The sequence below is a fragment of the Stigmatopora argus genome, chromosome 6 (genome assembly GCF_051989625.1).
Source record: "Stigmatopora argus isolate UIUO_Sarg chromosome 6, RoL_Sarg_1.0, whole genome shotgun sequence".
Taxonomy (NCBI): Eukaryota; Metazoa; Chordata; class Actinopteri; order Syngnathiformes; family Syngnathidae; genus Stigmatopora; species Stigmatopora argus.
In genome coordinates, this window is record NC_135392.1 from 3,819,993 (window position 1) to 3,833,985 (window position 13,993).

General features: G+C 40.4%; 1 protein-coding gene across 1 annotated transcript in view; it reads right to left on the reverse strand.

The window, feature by feature from the left end:
* The window catches only part of kif5ab (kinesin family member 5A, b), a 60,409-nt gene that overhangs the window by 16,799 nt on the left and 29,617 nt on the right, over window positions 1–13,993 (reverse strand). Inside the window, exons 9-16 of the mRNA XM_077601959.1 lie at window positions 13,747–13,851; window positions 12,585–12,733; window positions 9,963–10,111; window positions 6,289–6,473; window positions 5,551–5,619; window positions 3,952–4,158; window positions 2,079–2,225; window positions 788–976 (exon numbers count right to left, since the gene is read on the reverse strand). Of these exons, the coding sequence (XP_077458085.1) occupies window positions 788–976; window positions 2,079–2,225; window positions 3,952–4,158; window positions 5,551–5,619; window positions 6,289–6,473; window positions 9,963–10,111; window positions 12,585–12,733; window positions 13,747–13,851 (1,200 nt within the window). The remainder of the gene's footprint in view (window positions 1–787; window positions 977–2,078; window positions 2,226–3,951; window positions 4,159–5,550; window positions 5,620–6,288; window positions 6,474–9,962; window positions 10,112–12,584; window positions 12,734–13,746; window positions 13,852–13,993) is intronic.

Genomic DNA, 13,993 nt, shown 5'->3' on the forward strand with positions numbered 1-13,993 from the left:
CACCTGGCTAATGGATCGGACGTCTAGTAGTGATTAACTCATTTAAATTTGGAGCAAAAGGATGATTGGACGTCTTGGGAAGGGTTTTTTTATTGAGTTGCTAGCAATGACTTCACATATGGAGTACCGTATTGTCTTGCGTCATGGCGTCATGGCGTTATGGCGTTATGGCGTCATGGCGTTATGGCGTCATGGCATCATGGCGTTATGGCGTCATGGCGTTATGGCGTCATGGCGTTATCATACCTATCAACCTCTGCCGATAACTGCCCTTATAAATGATTATGATTCCCCTTACAAACCCCCAAAAAACCTTACAAACACTGTACGAGTCGTACGGTGTTTGTAAGGTTTTTGGGGGGTTTGTAAGGGGAATCATAATTATTTATAAGGGCAGTTATCGGCAGAGGTTGACAGGTATGCGTTATGGCGTTTTGGCGTCATGGCGTTTTGGCTTCATGGCGTTATGGCGTCATGGCGTTATGGCGTTTTGGCGTTATGGCGTTATGGCGTTTTGGCGTCATGGCGTTTTGGCATCATGGCGTATTGTCTTTGTCTCCTTGCAGTTTCGTGCATGTTGTCTTTTTATGCGCATATAAGTCGTACCCCCGATTCAGCCATCATTTTTTTTGTCTGACAATGCGAGTAAATACGGTCATTATTATTGAATTAGTATTATTTTGAACAAATGTGAAGGGGAACATGGAATATTTAGAGTTGACGAGATATTTTTTCCCTATTTTCACTAGTATGCACTCAGGTAAACGTAACAATTAGGGCAACCCACCTGTGCAACAAGAAGGTGGCAGGAAGACAGCTCCCTCCCCGTTTGGTCCATTTTGCGCTGGCACTCGGCCTGAAGGGTGCCCAGGTGACGGCATCGTTTGACCATGGACTTCACCTCCGACTTGATCTTGTTGATGTGAAGGCGGGCCAGCGTGAACTCCTCCTCGATGACACCCGTCATCTCGGTGGACTGCGAGCACAAACCGAAGCGACCCATTTAGGTTACGATTTTAACGGATGGTCTGAAGTACACGGTAGAGGGAGGAGAACAAATTGATTTCGACACCAAAAGAATATATGGCCTGTGCTCAGCTTTTTAATAATGTGGAGCCTCGAAGAAAAATTAAGCTTTGGACATTTTTAACTCAGCTTATCCAAAGTAAAAATATCCTATTTTTCGGAATATAAGTCGCGGTGTGCAATAACAATGTGCAATATCTTAGAATCTGTGCAATATGTCAGAATCTGTGCAATATTTCAGAATTCACCTAGCCGGGATGTGACTTTTTATACTTTTATACTACTATTTATGTGTTTTTTTTACAGGGAAAACACACTTAGAAAAGCTTGGAGTAGCACCACCAATTTCGTTATACGCAGCTGTGTATGATGACAATAAAGACTTTTGATTTGATTAGATTTAGCAAAACGATGCAATTAGTTAGAAAAAAATATATAGGTTGCACTAGAGTTTAATAGACTTTTTTCTTAATTTATCAGAAAAGAACAAAAATTATAGCACAAGTAATAATAATAAAAAAATATAAGTAGGAGTAAAATAGGGAATAAAATGGGCACCTAGTTACTATAACATATTACCAGTTTCATTGATAAGTTAGCCTAAAAAATAAATAAATAAAAAATAACAAGTTGTTGGCAGTGAAAAAAGAAGAAAATTATAGTTATAAGCCACAGGCCTGGAGAATTATAGTCCAGAAAATCTGGTACTGTAATAGTAATAAAATAAAGTGACGTTTTTTTGTGAAAGTAAGAATCCAAAATAAACCATGAACGGTATTTTTGGGGTAGAAAACATTTTCCCAAATTTCCATTCATAGAATGGTGAGTTCCATTTGCGCACATGTTGTTGTTCATTCGCTGTGGAAAGGAAGTAGTAAAGTATGCTGAATAATTCATTGTGTGCACTTTGATGATACAAGCGCTGGTTGTGCATGAATATTTCAAAAGGCGCCCATAATTATGAAAGATTTTTCTGAACTTGAAATGCATGCGTGCCATTTGTTTGCCTTTTATCTCTCCACCTTGATGTAAGCAGGTGTTATTGGTCTCACCAGTTGGATGTCGCGGTTGCCCACGATGGCGCCGAACTCGCTCAGGTCCTTCATCAGGACGTTGAGGACCTCGGCGATGCGCTTCCTCTGGTGCCGGCTCACTTCCTGGATGTGGGAAAGCTCCGCCTCCAACGCCACCAGACGAGTCTGTGGAGACAAAGATACAAAAAAGCCTGAAAACAGACAACAAAAACATATTGGTCATTATTCATCATTAACATTATTATTATTGTTATAATGACCATGATAACAATCATTATTTATTACAATAATAACTTGAATGACGGCCCGGCAGCGCGTTGGCCTCACATTTCTGGGGCTGAGGGTTCGATCCCAGGTAGGTAGGTCCTCACTGTGTTTGCATGGGCTTGTGTGGGTTTTCTCCGGGTACTCCGGTTTCTTCCCACATCCCCAAAACACGGTACTCGGACATTTTTTTTTGTCAAAAGATGTTTGGTCGACCGGACGTTTGGTAGAACGGACGTTTGGTAGAACGGACGTTTGGTCGCTGGGTTGTTACTGTTGAAACCAGCTCTCAAAATTATAATCATGAGAGAGACAGAGAGAGTGAGTTTAATATCTAAATATCTAATATCAAAATATCAAAAGTAAACTCTCTGTCATAATTTGACAGCGAGCGAACTCGGCGACCAAATGTCCGTTCTACCAAACGTCCGGTCGACCAAACGTCCGGTCGACCAAACGTCCGGGGACCAAACGTCCGGGGACCAAACGTCCGGGGACCAAACGTCCGGTCGACCAAACGTCTTTCGACGAAACGTCCGGTCGTGCCAAAACACACAGGGTAGGCTAGTTGAACAAACTCGATTGCTCCTAGCTTGGAGTGATTGGTTGTCCGTGTCCTTGAGCCTTGATTGGCTGGCCACCAATTCAGGGTGTGGTTAGCTGGGATAGGCTCCAGCAACCCCCACGACCCTTGTGCGGGCAGATAAGCGGTGCAGAAAATGAATGTATTTCCCCTAATGCTTCATGAGGCATATAAACATATACTTAATATTAAATGTAAATTCAGTTATGAAGAGATTAATTGGACAAAAATAAAAATTAAATATCTGTCCAAAACAGTGAACAGCAGCTCATATCTGGGAAAAAAATTGCAAATCCATTCACTTTTTTCTTCAATTCTTAAATTAACCCCTTCCCCATACAGAGTCCATTGGCTTTGCTCCAATTTCATGTACTAGATGAAAAACTATATTTCTATAGAGACTGCAGCTCCAATACTCTCGAGATTGAATTGCAAAAAAATAAATAAATAAATGCTAACGATTTGCCCCAACAAACCGTAGCGCACGTGCTGAAGTACCAGGAAAAGCGTGTTTATCTCCATTCATCACGTTGTAAGTCCTTTTATTAATGGTGTGTCATTCAATTTGGAGCTGGGCATCAATTATGGCGGGATTAAAAGGTTAAACTCGCACCTTTTTACATTCAGAGCATCATCTAGTCCTTTAAAATGTGCCAACATGCACTTCATCCTCATCAGTTTTTCCAGGTCAGCCCACCTCTTTCATAACATGAAATCCAAGTCAGCAAATTGATAATTAACTCATATCGATTCATTTGAGGGGAAGGAGCTGTTGCAAAGAAGGGAGATTAATGGAAGGTGATGAGAGATGAGGAAGATGAACAAAATAATAAATATACAATAAAAAAAGCAACTATTACCGCTCATTAAGCCCAGCATATTGTTCAAAATTGCCTTCGGCGGGCTTGGCGAGGTAAGCGACGTGAAAGCCCAATTAAAGGAAGCTCCATTTGCACGTTTGCAAACAAAATGTGTCCTTTTTTACGACCACGTCATCAGCGACTACAAAACGACAGCATGAAAGAGCGCCGAGGATCCACCCACCATTTTCTTGGAGAGCTCGTCAGCCAGGAGTTTGTTCTGAACGCTTTTCTCCTCCACCTCTAAGCTCTTCTGGTCGTAGTTGAGCGCCAGCTCCTCCAGGGCCTGCAGCACCTCCTTCACCTCCGTCTGGGAGCGTTGGTTCTCCGACTGTAGCCGGCCCAGTTCCGACTGCGCCCTCTCGCCGTCGCCTCTGGACGACGCCAGAAACTGGCATAGAAAAAAACGGTCGATTGGTCGCCGGTCTTTTGGTCGCCCGGAAAGTAAGTGATAATTACCATTTAAATCGTTGCTTAAATTCCCTATATACAAACGCAAATGACTATTTAGTCATACTTAATGCCCTGTTAATTATTAGGCTAAAGAAAAGTTCCAAATTTCCCGGACTTGTATTGTTTTTTATTGGAGAACTTGTTAAGACCCTGACTGACGCAGCTTCTTAAAGGGACAACGCATGTACATACAAACTCTTCTACACTCACACGTCGGCTCAGTGAAACTGTTCATGGCCATTGTTGGCTTTTATTCATTCGTAGACCGTGTTGTTTTACCTTGTTTTGTCACCAGTCTTTTGGTCGTCGGTCTTTTGGTCGCCCCGACCGTGACAACGGGCGACCAAAAGACCGGCGACCAAAAGACCGGCGACCAATCGACCGCACACGGAAAAACATTTTTGGAAAAATTTCCCAAAGTATTAAGGGCGTGTGTAGTATCGTTTGGACTATATAAGTCGCGCATTGTTAAAAAAAAAGTATTAAATTTACAGTCGGCGGCCGGTGCACAAGTGGTTAGCACGTCAGCCTCACAGTTCTGGAATCGTCGGTTCGATCCCAGGCGGGTCCACCCCATGTGGAGTTTGCATGTACGCCCCCGGGCTTAGGTGGGTTTTCTCTGGATACTCCATTTACCTCCCATTTCCCAAAAAACATGCATGCTAGGCTAGCTGGTTGAACACTATTAATTGTCTAACCCGAGCTATGATTGGTTATCCTGTCTCTTTGTGCCCTGCGATTGGCGGGCTGCTGATTCAGGGTGCCCCCCACCTAGTGCCCATAGTTGGCTAGGATAGGCTCCAGCGCCCCCCGTGATCCTTTTGAGGATATTGAGGAATTATGTCTAAAATGTCTTTTTCTGTGTCTGTATTCTCACCCTCTTGCTACTGTGACAGTGAAATTATCCCAAATACGGGATGAATAAAGTTATCTAATCTAATATATATATATATATATATAAAGTCACAGGCCCAGCCAAACAATTGCAAAAAATAAATAAATAAACGAAAGAAAGTGATTTATAGTCCACGCAGTGTCCAGTAATGAGAAGATTTATCACCTAACCTGCCAAACCCAAACGATTCCACAGCAAGATAACAATTGGCAACATACTTTTAGGCTTGTTTGCTTGCAGCCCAGCAACAACAACAAAACCCAGAGAAAAAAATGATCTTTCTATATAGTTTACTGCTTGTTTGCACGACCAAATGGGCAAAAATTGAAGTTAATGTCGGCTGTTAGGAGTCATGCGCTTTTTTTCCCCAAATTGTTGCAAATTGTTGCAGCATTTTCCCACCTTTTGTTAAAAAATGTGTAGTTTTGGTTTTACCTCCTCCTGCTTCAGCATGTCCTCCTTCAGTTTCTCCACCATCTGACTTTGGTAGTCAATCTCAGAATCCTTCAAGAAACACACACACGGAACATACGTAAATATAATATCCGTTTTACTCCCCTCGATGAATTCATTTCATTCCTCCGATACAATATTGGACTAAATTGATGAACCTGAATAGTAAAATATGGACACTCATCATATGTAAGTGCCTAGCGCAGGGGTCGGGAACCATTTTGACAAAGAGACCCTTAAACAATTCCTATTTTCAAATGTTATTAATTGCGAGCCATACTCAGAATTATAAAGAAAACATAGTACCGTATTTTCACGACTATAAGGCGCACCGCATTATAAGGCGCACCCTCAATGAATAACACTTTTTTTCCATATATAAAGTACACTGGATTATAAGGCGCTCTGTCTATTTTGGAGAAAATTTAAGACTTTTAAGTGCGCCTTATAGTCGTGAAAATACGGTACATGAAAATATATAATTATTTCAGTAATTTCCCTGCTTTTAAAAGTCTTTGCATTCTTTTGACAACAATGTTACACTATTGCTAATCAATGAGAATCAATGTAAGTAAGTAAAAAATGATTAAAGTGGCGCTAGAGGGAGTGACAACGCCACAGTGCCGATGTGATGCTTCCTATTGGTGCGTTGGACTCCACTCTCTCGCCCATCAAAAGAGCCGCATGTGGCTCCCGAGCCATAGCCCTGCCCTTTGATACCTTGTCATCCATCTGCCGGTAGAGTTTGCGGATCTCCTCCTCGTACTTGTGACGTTCCTCCTCGGAGATGTGCACCACGATGGAGGAGGTGACGGAACACGGGCTGCAGATGTCCGCAAGCGCTTCCTCGCCGTCGGGCGCGGGCATCGTCTCGCTGTCGTCCTCTGACTCGCCTCCAGTCTCGCCTGGAGCAATGTTTGTAGGTAAATAGTGATTTTTAACAGTTCCCTCCCGCAAAATAAACCAAATAATATCAACATTTCAAGCAGAATCAAAACATTCACTGCCTTTAGTGAGAATATTCTATATTTTATGACTATGCAATACAATATTGCCTCTTTGGTCTTATTCGAATGAATTAAGGGGCCTTTTATTGATTTAATATACAAGTGTTAAACTCACTCATCATTTTGTAAGAAAATAAAATTCAAGTGTTTTGCTAAAAGAACAATATTTGTCATTGTTTGCACTTAACTTTAAAATATTAAAATAGTTTTTATTACAAATGCATCACATTTTCAACCTTTTCAAGGCCAAACCACTAATTAATTGTCAATAAATTAAAGGTTTTCTAACTTGGCGTGTATTCTTTATCCTCTGCAAAGAACAAAATACTTTTATTTTGCATCATCTCCTATTAATTGATCACCATCAAATTCGAGGGGAAAAATACATTTACAAAAGAAGTCCTACACTTGATAATTTATATTTTTTCTTTTTCTTTGTTGCTATTGGCCCCCGTTTTTTAAGGCTCGACCCTTGATGAATGTGAATTTGGACGATCGATGTGGGTGTCGCCGCGTGAAATACCCTGAAAGCAATCGATTGTGATGACAATGCAGCTGAGGTGACACATGACGGCGTCCATTCGAAGAAGACATCACTAATAAAGAGGTGATAGGTCGATGGTTGAATCTTACTTTTGTGGTGACATGCTCTGGGATGAAGGTTAAATGAAGAAACGGATGACAGTAAAAGGGGGGGGGGAGCTAAACACACTGTCAAAATGATCCATGACGGAAATTAAAGGTGTTCTTGTTCTGGGAGATGCACTGACACATGCTGTCGGTTGGGGAATTTATTACCTCTGCCAAAGAGGTTTTAGTTAAACACCTGATAAAGAATCTAGAGCTTGCAGTCAAGTTGATCATATTTACATTTTGTCTACTTTATATGCACAAATATGAGGTGGGGACATTGCTTCTTATGTGTGTTTGTCCTTTTGAGATAACGAGCTGGCGTCTACTACCCGAGAAAATACTAACATTAGTATGGATTTTCCACTCTGTTACTGCGATTATTCCAATTGTTGTACAGTGGTACCTCGAGATACGAGCTTAATGCGTTCCGGGACTGAGCTTGTATGTCTATTTTCTCATAACGCAAACGAACGTTTCCCATAGAAATGAACTAAAAACAAATTAATTCGTTTCAAACCTCTGAAAAAACACTATATTGGATTGGAAAATATATATATTTGTTCTAATTCGCCATCTATTAACTAGGTAACAAATAACTCGTGGTTTAATAGCGCTAAAATGTGTTTAATATTATTAAAATTAGATGGATTTCGCAGAGGGGACTTTTTGCATGGCAACGCGCTCGTAACTACACATAAACAAACTTAAATGAACTTGGATTACGATGCAGACACTCAAAAATAAGTTCAATTGAACCTAACACTAAACTTAATTCTAATTTTGTTTTAAATGTTGATACCTTTCTTCCTCCGGGTTGGTTCTATTTCCCCGCCTCCACCCTGACTTTCAAATGCAACCTATCGAGGGTTTTTTGCTTTTGTATTCCCTTCAAAGTATTCCCAAAATGATGCACACAAATGTCCTCACAATAGGATAACGCACGACCACTTGCCAACGAGAAGTAGTGTACTCCTCTCGTATTAGCGAGCAAGCTCCGCCATTCGCACTGACTAACGGGAAAAAAACACTGAAAAAATGCAATGCTCCGCCCAGTGCTCGTAGAAACATTACACAAGGGAGTTGCGACCAGAGAGACAGTGGTCATGATGTTCTTATGAGCAGCCTATCGCTGTATGCTCGTATATCAAAATGTATCTCGTATCTAAACATAAACATTTGCCCAAAATTTTACTCGTATTTCAAATTTCTCGTATGTCAGGGCACTCGTATGTCGAGGTACAACTGTATATTTCAAAAGATAAACGCTTACTTTTCAAAACTGCTAAAGCCAAAATGTCGGCTACTTCATCAATGCATTTTTTACGACTCTACCCACCATTGACAAGCACTTTAGAAAATCAATGGGTGGATGTTTTCCAACATTTTACTGTTATAACCTCAGCTTTCCATGGCCACGTTCCAACAATAAACTGCATTAATTCACGCACCATTCGGGTGTATCGATAGCGGTACAGCACCATGAATTTTCAGCTGATTATCAGCCATTGACGATTGGATATCCGCAGCAGTTCAAGTGAAAGAAGAAAGCGCAGATTTGATTGAAGAACTCTAATGTTAAGACAACCTCACTTCCACTGAAGGCATCAACACTTCTATTGATTTCAAGTCAGTTCATAAGTAACAGCGCATACGGGTGTGTGGGTGCGTTAGCGCGACATCGAGGTCGTGTAACATATGGCTTTTTTTCTATAGCGGTGATTAAGCTTTCCGGCTCTGTGAAGCACAGAGACATATTATTAAGTAGATGTAATGACGCTTGCGATTGTAAAATGTCGGAACGCCGTAAAATTGGAAGAGTCCTCAGTAAAACACTTGATGACGCTAGAGGGATGGTGTTTTCTCGCGGTTTTTTTTTATTTAGCCGAGCTTCTCTAATAAATTAGTTTTACTAGCATCTTTTTGGACTGGAGCACTTGTTGTAAAAGAGAGAATTAAAAATCAGGAAGTGTGTTAGATTCTTACAAATTATAAGGTTGCCTTGAGATAGGAGTGATAGTCAGATCACATTTTTTCAACTTAAGTACCACAAAGATATTTCAGCATAACAAAAAAAAAACGAATGGAATGCGTTTTAACTAAGAGAAATTGTACAATATTATATGATGCATTATAAAACAGTACATAAATTACGTAAATAGAATTGAAAGGCTGTTAGCAGGGTTTGTCCTTCACTGCTTATTGTGCTGCTCACTTTGGTGTGCATGCCTTGGCCACCGGGGGCAGTATAAGACGGACACTGCTAATGAACTCATTGGATGCTGTTGATATGTCCAATCCATTTCGACAAACCAATGCGGCAGTGAATGCTGATTGTCAATCCTTCAAGTCAAAACGGGCTACTGGTGATTTACTTTCCCGGGCCACACTAAATGATGCGGCGGGCCAGATTTGGCCCACGGGCCTCCACTTTGACACATGTGACATGGGTGGACCGAACTGGGTTTGAACCCAGCACCCCAGAGCTGTGAGGCTAACCACTATATTATTGGTCCTTGCAGAGGAAAAAGAATGCAAAAGTATGCCGTTGACGGTTCATAAATTATCAATGAAGAGAAATGGACCAGACAAGTGTTGAAATGCTAATTATGGGTAATTCAAAGTTCTCTGTTCAGGCAGCTGGTGTTTGGACAGCTGTCTATTTAACATGTCTGCTCATTGGTTAATGTTGTGGTTTCAAATGTTTGTGTAAGATATGAAATGTGGTGCTTTTCGAGAGTATATTATATTACATACCATTCCTCCAGCAGCTCAACTCAGCCTCAAGTTTATGCAGCGTCTCCTTTAGCGACCTGTTCTTCTCCCTTTCCTTTTCAAATTTTCTCTTCCACTGCTCGGCAGTCAGCTCCAAGTTCACCGTCACCGTATTCCGGATGGTCTTTGCCCTAATTGGTCGAGAAAAAAAAGAAGAACAGGGCGAGAGCTGAAGATGAGAGAAGAAGAGAGAGGATACTCCATCTCGAGCCGTTCAATTAAAATGAGCTTGCGTGGCGTTAATTAGCATGCAAATTGGCTTTCTGCCGGCCGTGTTTGACGATGCGTGCTGGGAAGAAGGCGGCGGACTGAGAAAGAAAAAAAGAAAAGAAAAAGTTGACTGCGGGGATGTTTAACAGCCGGCTCAACGTTTCCTCATTAATAAACAACCACTTTGTAAGAAGGGAAAAGAGGAGATGCTGGCAGTGGGAACTCGTAAAAGGGAATTATTATGGAATGTTGACTTTGTAATTCTTACACAAATATGTTAGTTAGGTTGTTGGAATACCTGCAAACTGTGTCATGTTAAATAAATCAACCGTTTTTTCTCAGCCTTTCTTGAAATGTGTTGAAAAGTTGAGTAGATTTTTTTAACCAGATTGCTATGTACAACAAATGAATGATGGACTTAATGTGGAGCTCTCACAAAGAATTACATTATGAATTGTGTCAGTGTTGAAAAATAAATGATCAAGTCTCACGCAGAAGTGTAACAATTGAAATTGTACGTTAAAACTAATTTATGTAACGTGTGCCTCTGCATAGTTGAAATCGGTGACACAAGGGGAGAATCCGGCAGAGGGTGTAAGACTGAATTGAAAACAGAAGTCGGGACTCACAAAGGGTACCCAGACGTTTCGTCGACGGACACTTGGTCGACGGACAGTTCGTCGCATAGACATTTTGTCAAACAAACATTTCGTCGCCGGATATTTTGTCGAACGGACAATTTGTCGCCGGATTCTCTCGCTCTCAAAATTATAATCATGAGAGAGAGAGTTTGTAATTGCATTGACAATGTCAGAGCATTAATATCTAAATATCTAAGACCAAAATTATCAATTATTTGCCTGGTTGATCGCTTTCAACAGTAAACTCTCTCTCACTCATGATTATAATTATGAGAGCGAGCGAATCCGGCGACGAATAACATGTACACACATGCCAATAATACGCAACTTATTGATAATTTTGATATTAGATATTTAGATATTAATGCTCTGACATTGTCAATGCAATTACAAACTCTCTCTCTCTCATGATTATAATTTTGAGAACGAGAGATTACCTGGTTGATCACTTTCAACAGTAAACTCTCTCTCTCTCTCTCTTTCTCTCTCTCTCATGATTATAATTTTGAGAGCGAGCGAATCCGGCGCCGAATTGCCCGTTCGACGAAACGTCCGGTCACGCTCACAAATAATTAAATTATGAATTGTGTCAGAGTATTGAAAGATAAATGATCAAGTCTCACGCAGAAGTGTAATAATTGAAATTGTACAATAAAACTAATTCATGTAATGTGTGCCTCTGCATAGTTGAAATCGGTGACACAAGGGAAGAATCGGGACTCAGATTTATGATGTGACGATTTGGAATACGAAATATAGAAGTAAGACCCAAAAGAACATGATCCCGGGGAGATACCAGTTCAGGATTCGGATTTTGGGGTATTTACAGGTCACTTCCTGTTAGTTTTGGGTCGTTTCCTGTTATTTCAGAGCATTTCAGGTTGTTTGGGATTGGCTCAAAACTTGTCAGCCACAATTTGAAAATTTAAAAGTTCATGTCATGAATGTTTTTGTCATTGGAAATGAATGGGGCCCTATTGTTGCTTTGCAAAGCATCCCATAAATATTGTACGCCACATGTGTCAAAGTGGCGGCCCGGGGGCCAAATCTGGCCCGCCGCATCATTTTGTGTGGTCCGGGAAAGTAAATCATGAGTGCCGACTTTGTGTTTTAGGATCAAATTAAAATGAAGAGTATAGATGTATATTAAATTTCCTGATTTCCCCCCTTTTAAATCAATAATTGTAATTTTTTAATCCAATTTTTCTGTTTTTAGTTCAAAAATCATTTTGTAAAATCTAAAAATATATTTTAAAAAGCCAAAATAAACATTGTTTTAGACCTATAAAAAAACTGAATATTCAGGGATTTTAATCCAGTTATTTTAATCAATTTATTTAAAAAAATCAAAATATTATATCTAAAATGATCTGGCTCACGTGAAATCAAGTTGACGTTAAAGCGGCCCTCGAACCAACCCGAGTCTGACACCCCTGCTGTACGGGAATGCGCTAGTGACCCAGGTTTGCTCTGTACCAGTGCTAAAGTAGGCTGCAAAGTTTGTTGATGCTCAGGGCCAAGCGTCGGGATAACTACTGATTCACTTTGACTGCGAAGGATAGCACGTGAGGCTGTGCTTTGTCGTTGTCGTCGCAGGCAAATTGCTCATGCGTCAGGCAGGGGGGGGAGAACGGGACCCTCTTTTTAAACAACCTGGCCAATATTCTGATGATGTGTGACACCAAAAGCTCTGGAGGCAATCACACACGTGTCAAAAGGATTGTTTTTTTCTTAAAATTGGTTTTTTTTTTACCTTTGGCCGAACATGAGCGTGGATCTGGTTTCCACATCGTTGTAGCTGGAGGGGGAGCAGCAGATGAACATGGTGGTGCGGCAGTTGCCTCCAAGCGAGTCTTGTAAGATGCGTGTCATTTTGCTGTCACGGTACGGCACGTGGGATTTCTGAGAAAATGCAGGCGGATGAATGGAGTGAATTTGACGCAGTTGGAGAGAGGGATGGGGTCGTTTTGGGTTGACGGTATTACAAAAACGTATACAGTAATCCCTCGATTATCGCGGTTAATGCAGAACAGACATGGCCGCGACAAATGAAAAACCGCGAAGTAGGGTCACCCTAATTTAAAAAATATATATATATATTTTTTCCACTTCAGTGTGGAGTCATAGTAGCAAGCGGAGGACAGGGGAGTGGCTTCTGCTTGTGAATTTCAGCGTGGATTTTCACATTTTTTTGAAATAGAAAAAAATATACATATATATATATTTTTTACTTTAGTGCCGAGTTCTATTAGCAAGCGGCGGACAGCGGAGTGGCTTCCGCTTGTGAATTTCAGCGGGGATTTTCACATTTGTATGAAATTGAAAACAATATATATATATATATATTTTTTTTTTGTACTTTAGTGCTGACTTCTAGTAGCAAGTGGAGGACAGGGGAGTGGCTTCCGCTTGTGAATTTCAGTGTGGATTTTCACATTTTTATGAAATTTAAAAAATATATATTTATATTATTTTTTTACTTCAGTGCTGAGTTCTAGTAGCAAGCGGAGGACAGCTGAGCGGCTTCTGCTTGTGAATTTCAGCGTGGTTTTTCACATTTTTATCAAATTAATTTGTTCTATATATATATATATATACATACATATATATAAAGCTATATATATATAAAGCTATATATATATATATATATATATACATATACATATATATATATATATATATATATATATATATATATATTTCTTTTTTTACTTCAGTGCTGAGTTCTAGTAGCGAGTGGAGGACAGGGGAGTGGCTTCCACTTGCGAGTTTCAGCATGGATTTTCACATTTTTATGAACTTACAGAAAAAAATGTAATTAACAAAAAAAGATTTCCCCCAGAAAAAAAAACCTGATGTAGTGAAGCCGTGATATTCGAGGGATTACTGCACATTTATTTTTCTACGTGCCATACCGTTCCTTCGGCCAAAGCGGAGATGACATTTCCGAGGGCCGACAAAGACCTGTTGATGTTCTTGGCCTCGTCCAGCACGGTTCCCTCGGCACCAGTCTTGCTGACCTGAAGAAAAAAAAAGACAGTACTTTGTTAAATACTGCGTACACATTAAAGCCACATTAATGCGCAAAGTAGAAAATCCATTTAGGTCGTCTGTGAATAATTTTGATTTTTGACCTTTCTGCAAGATGCTTTCCATTGATTT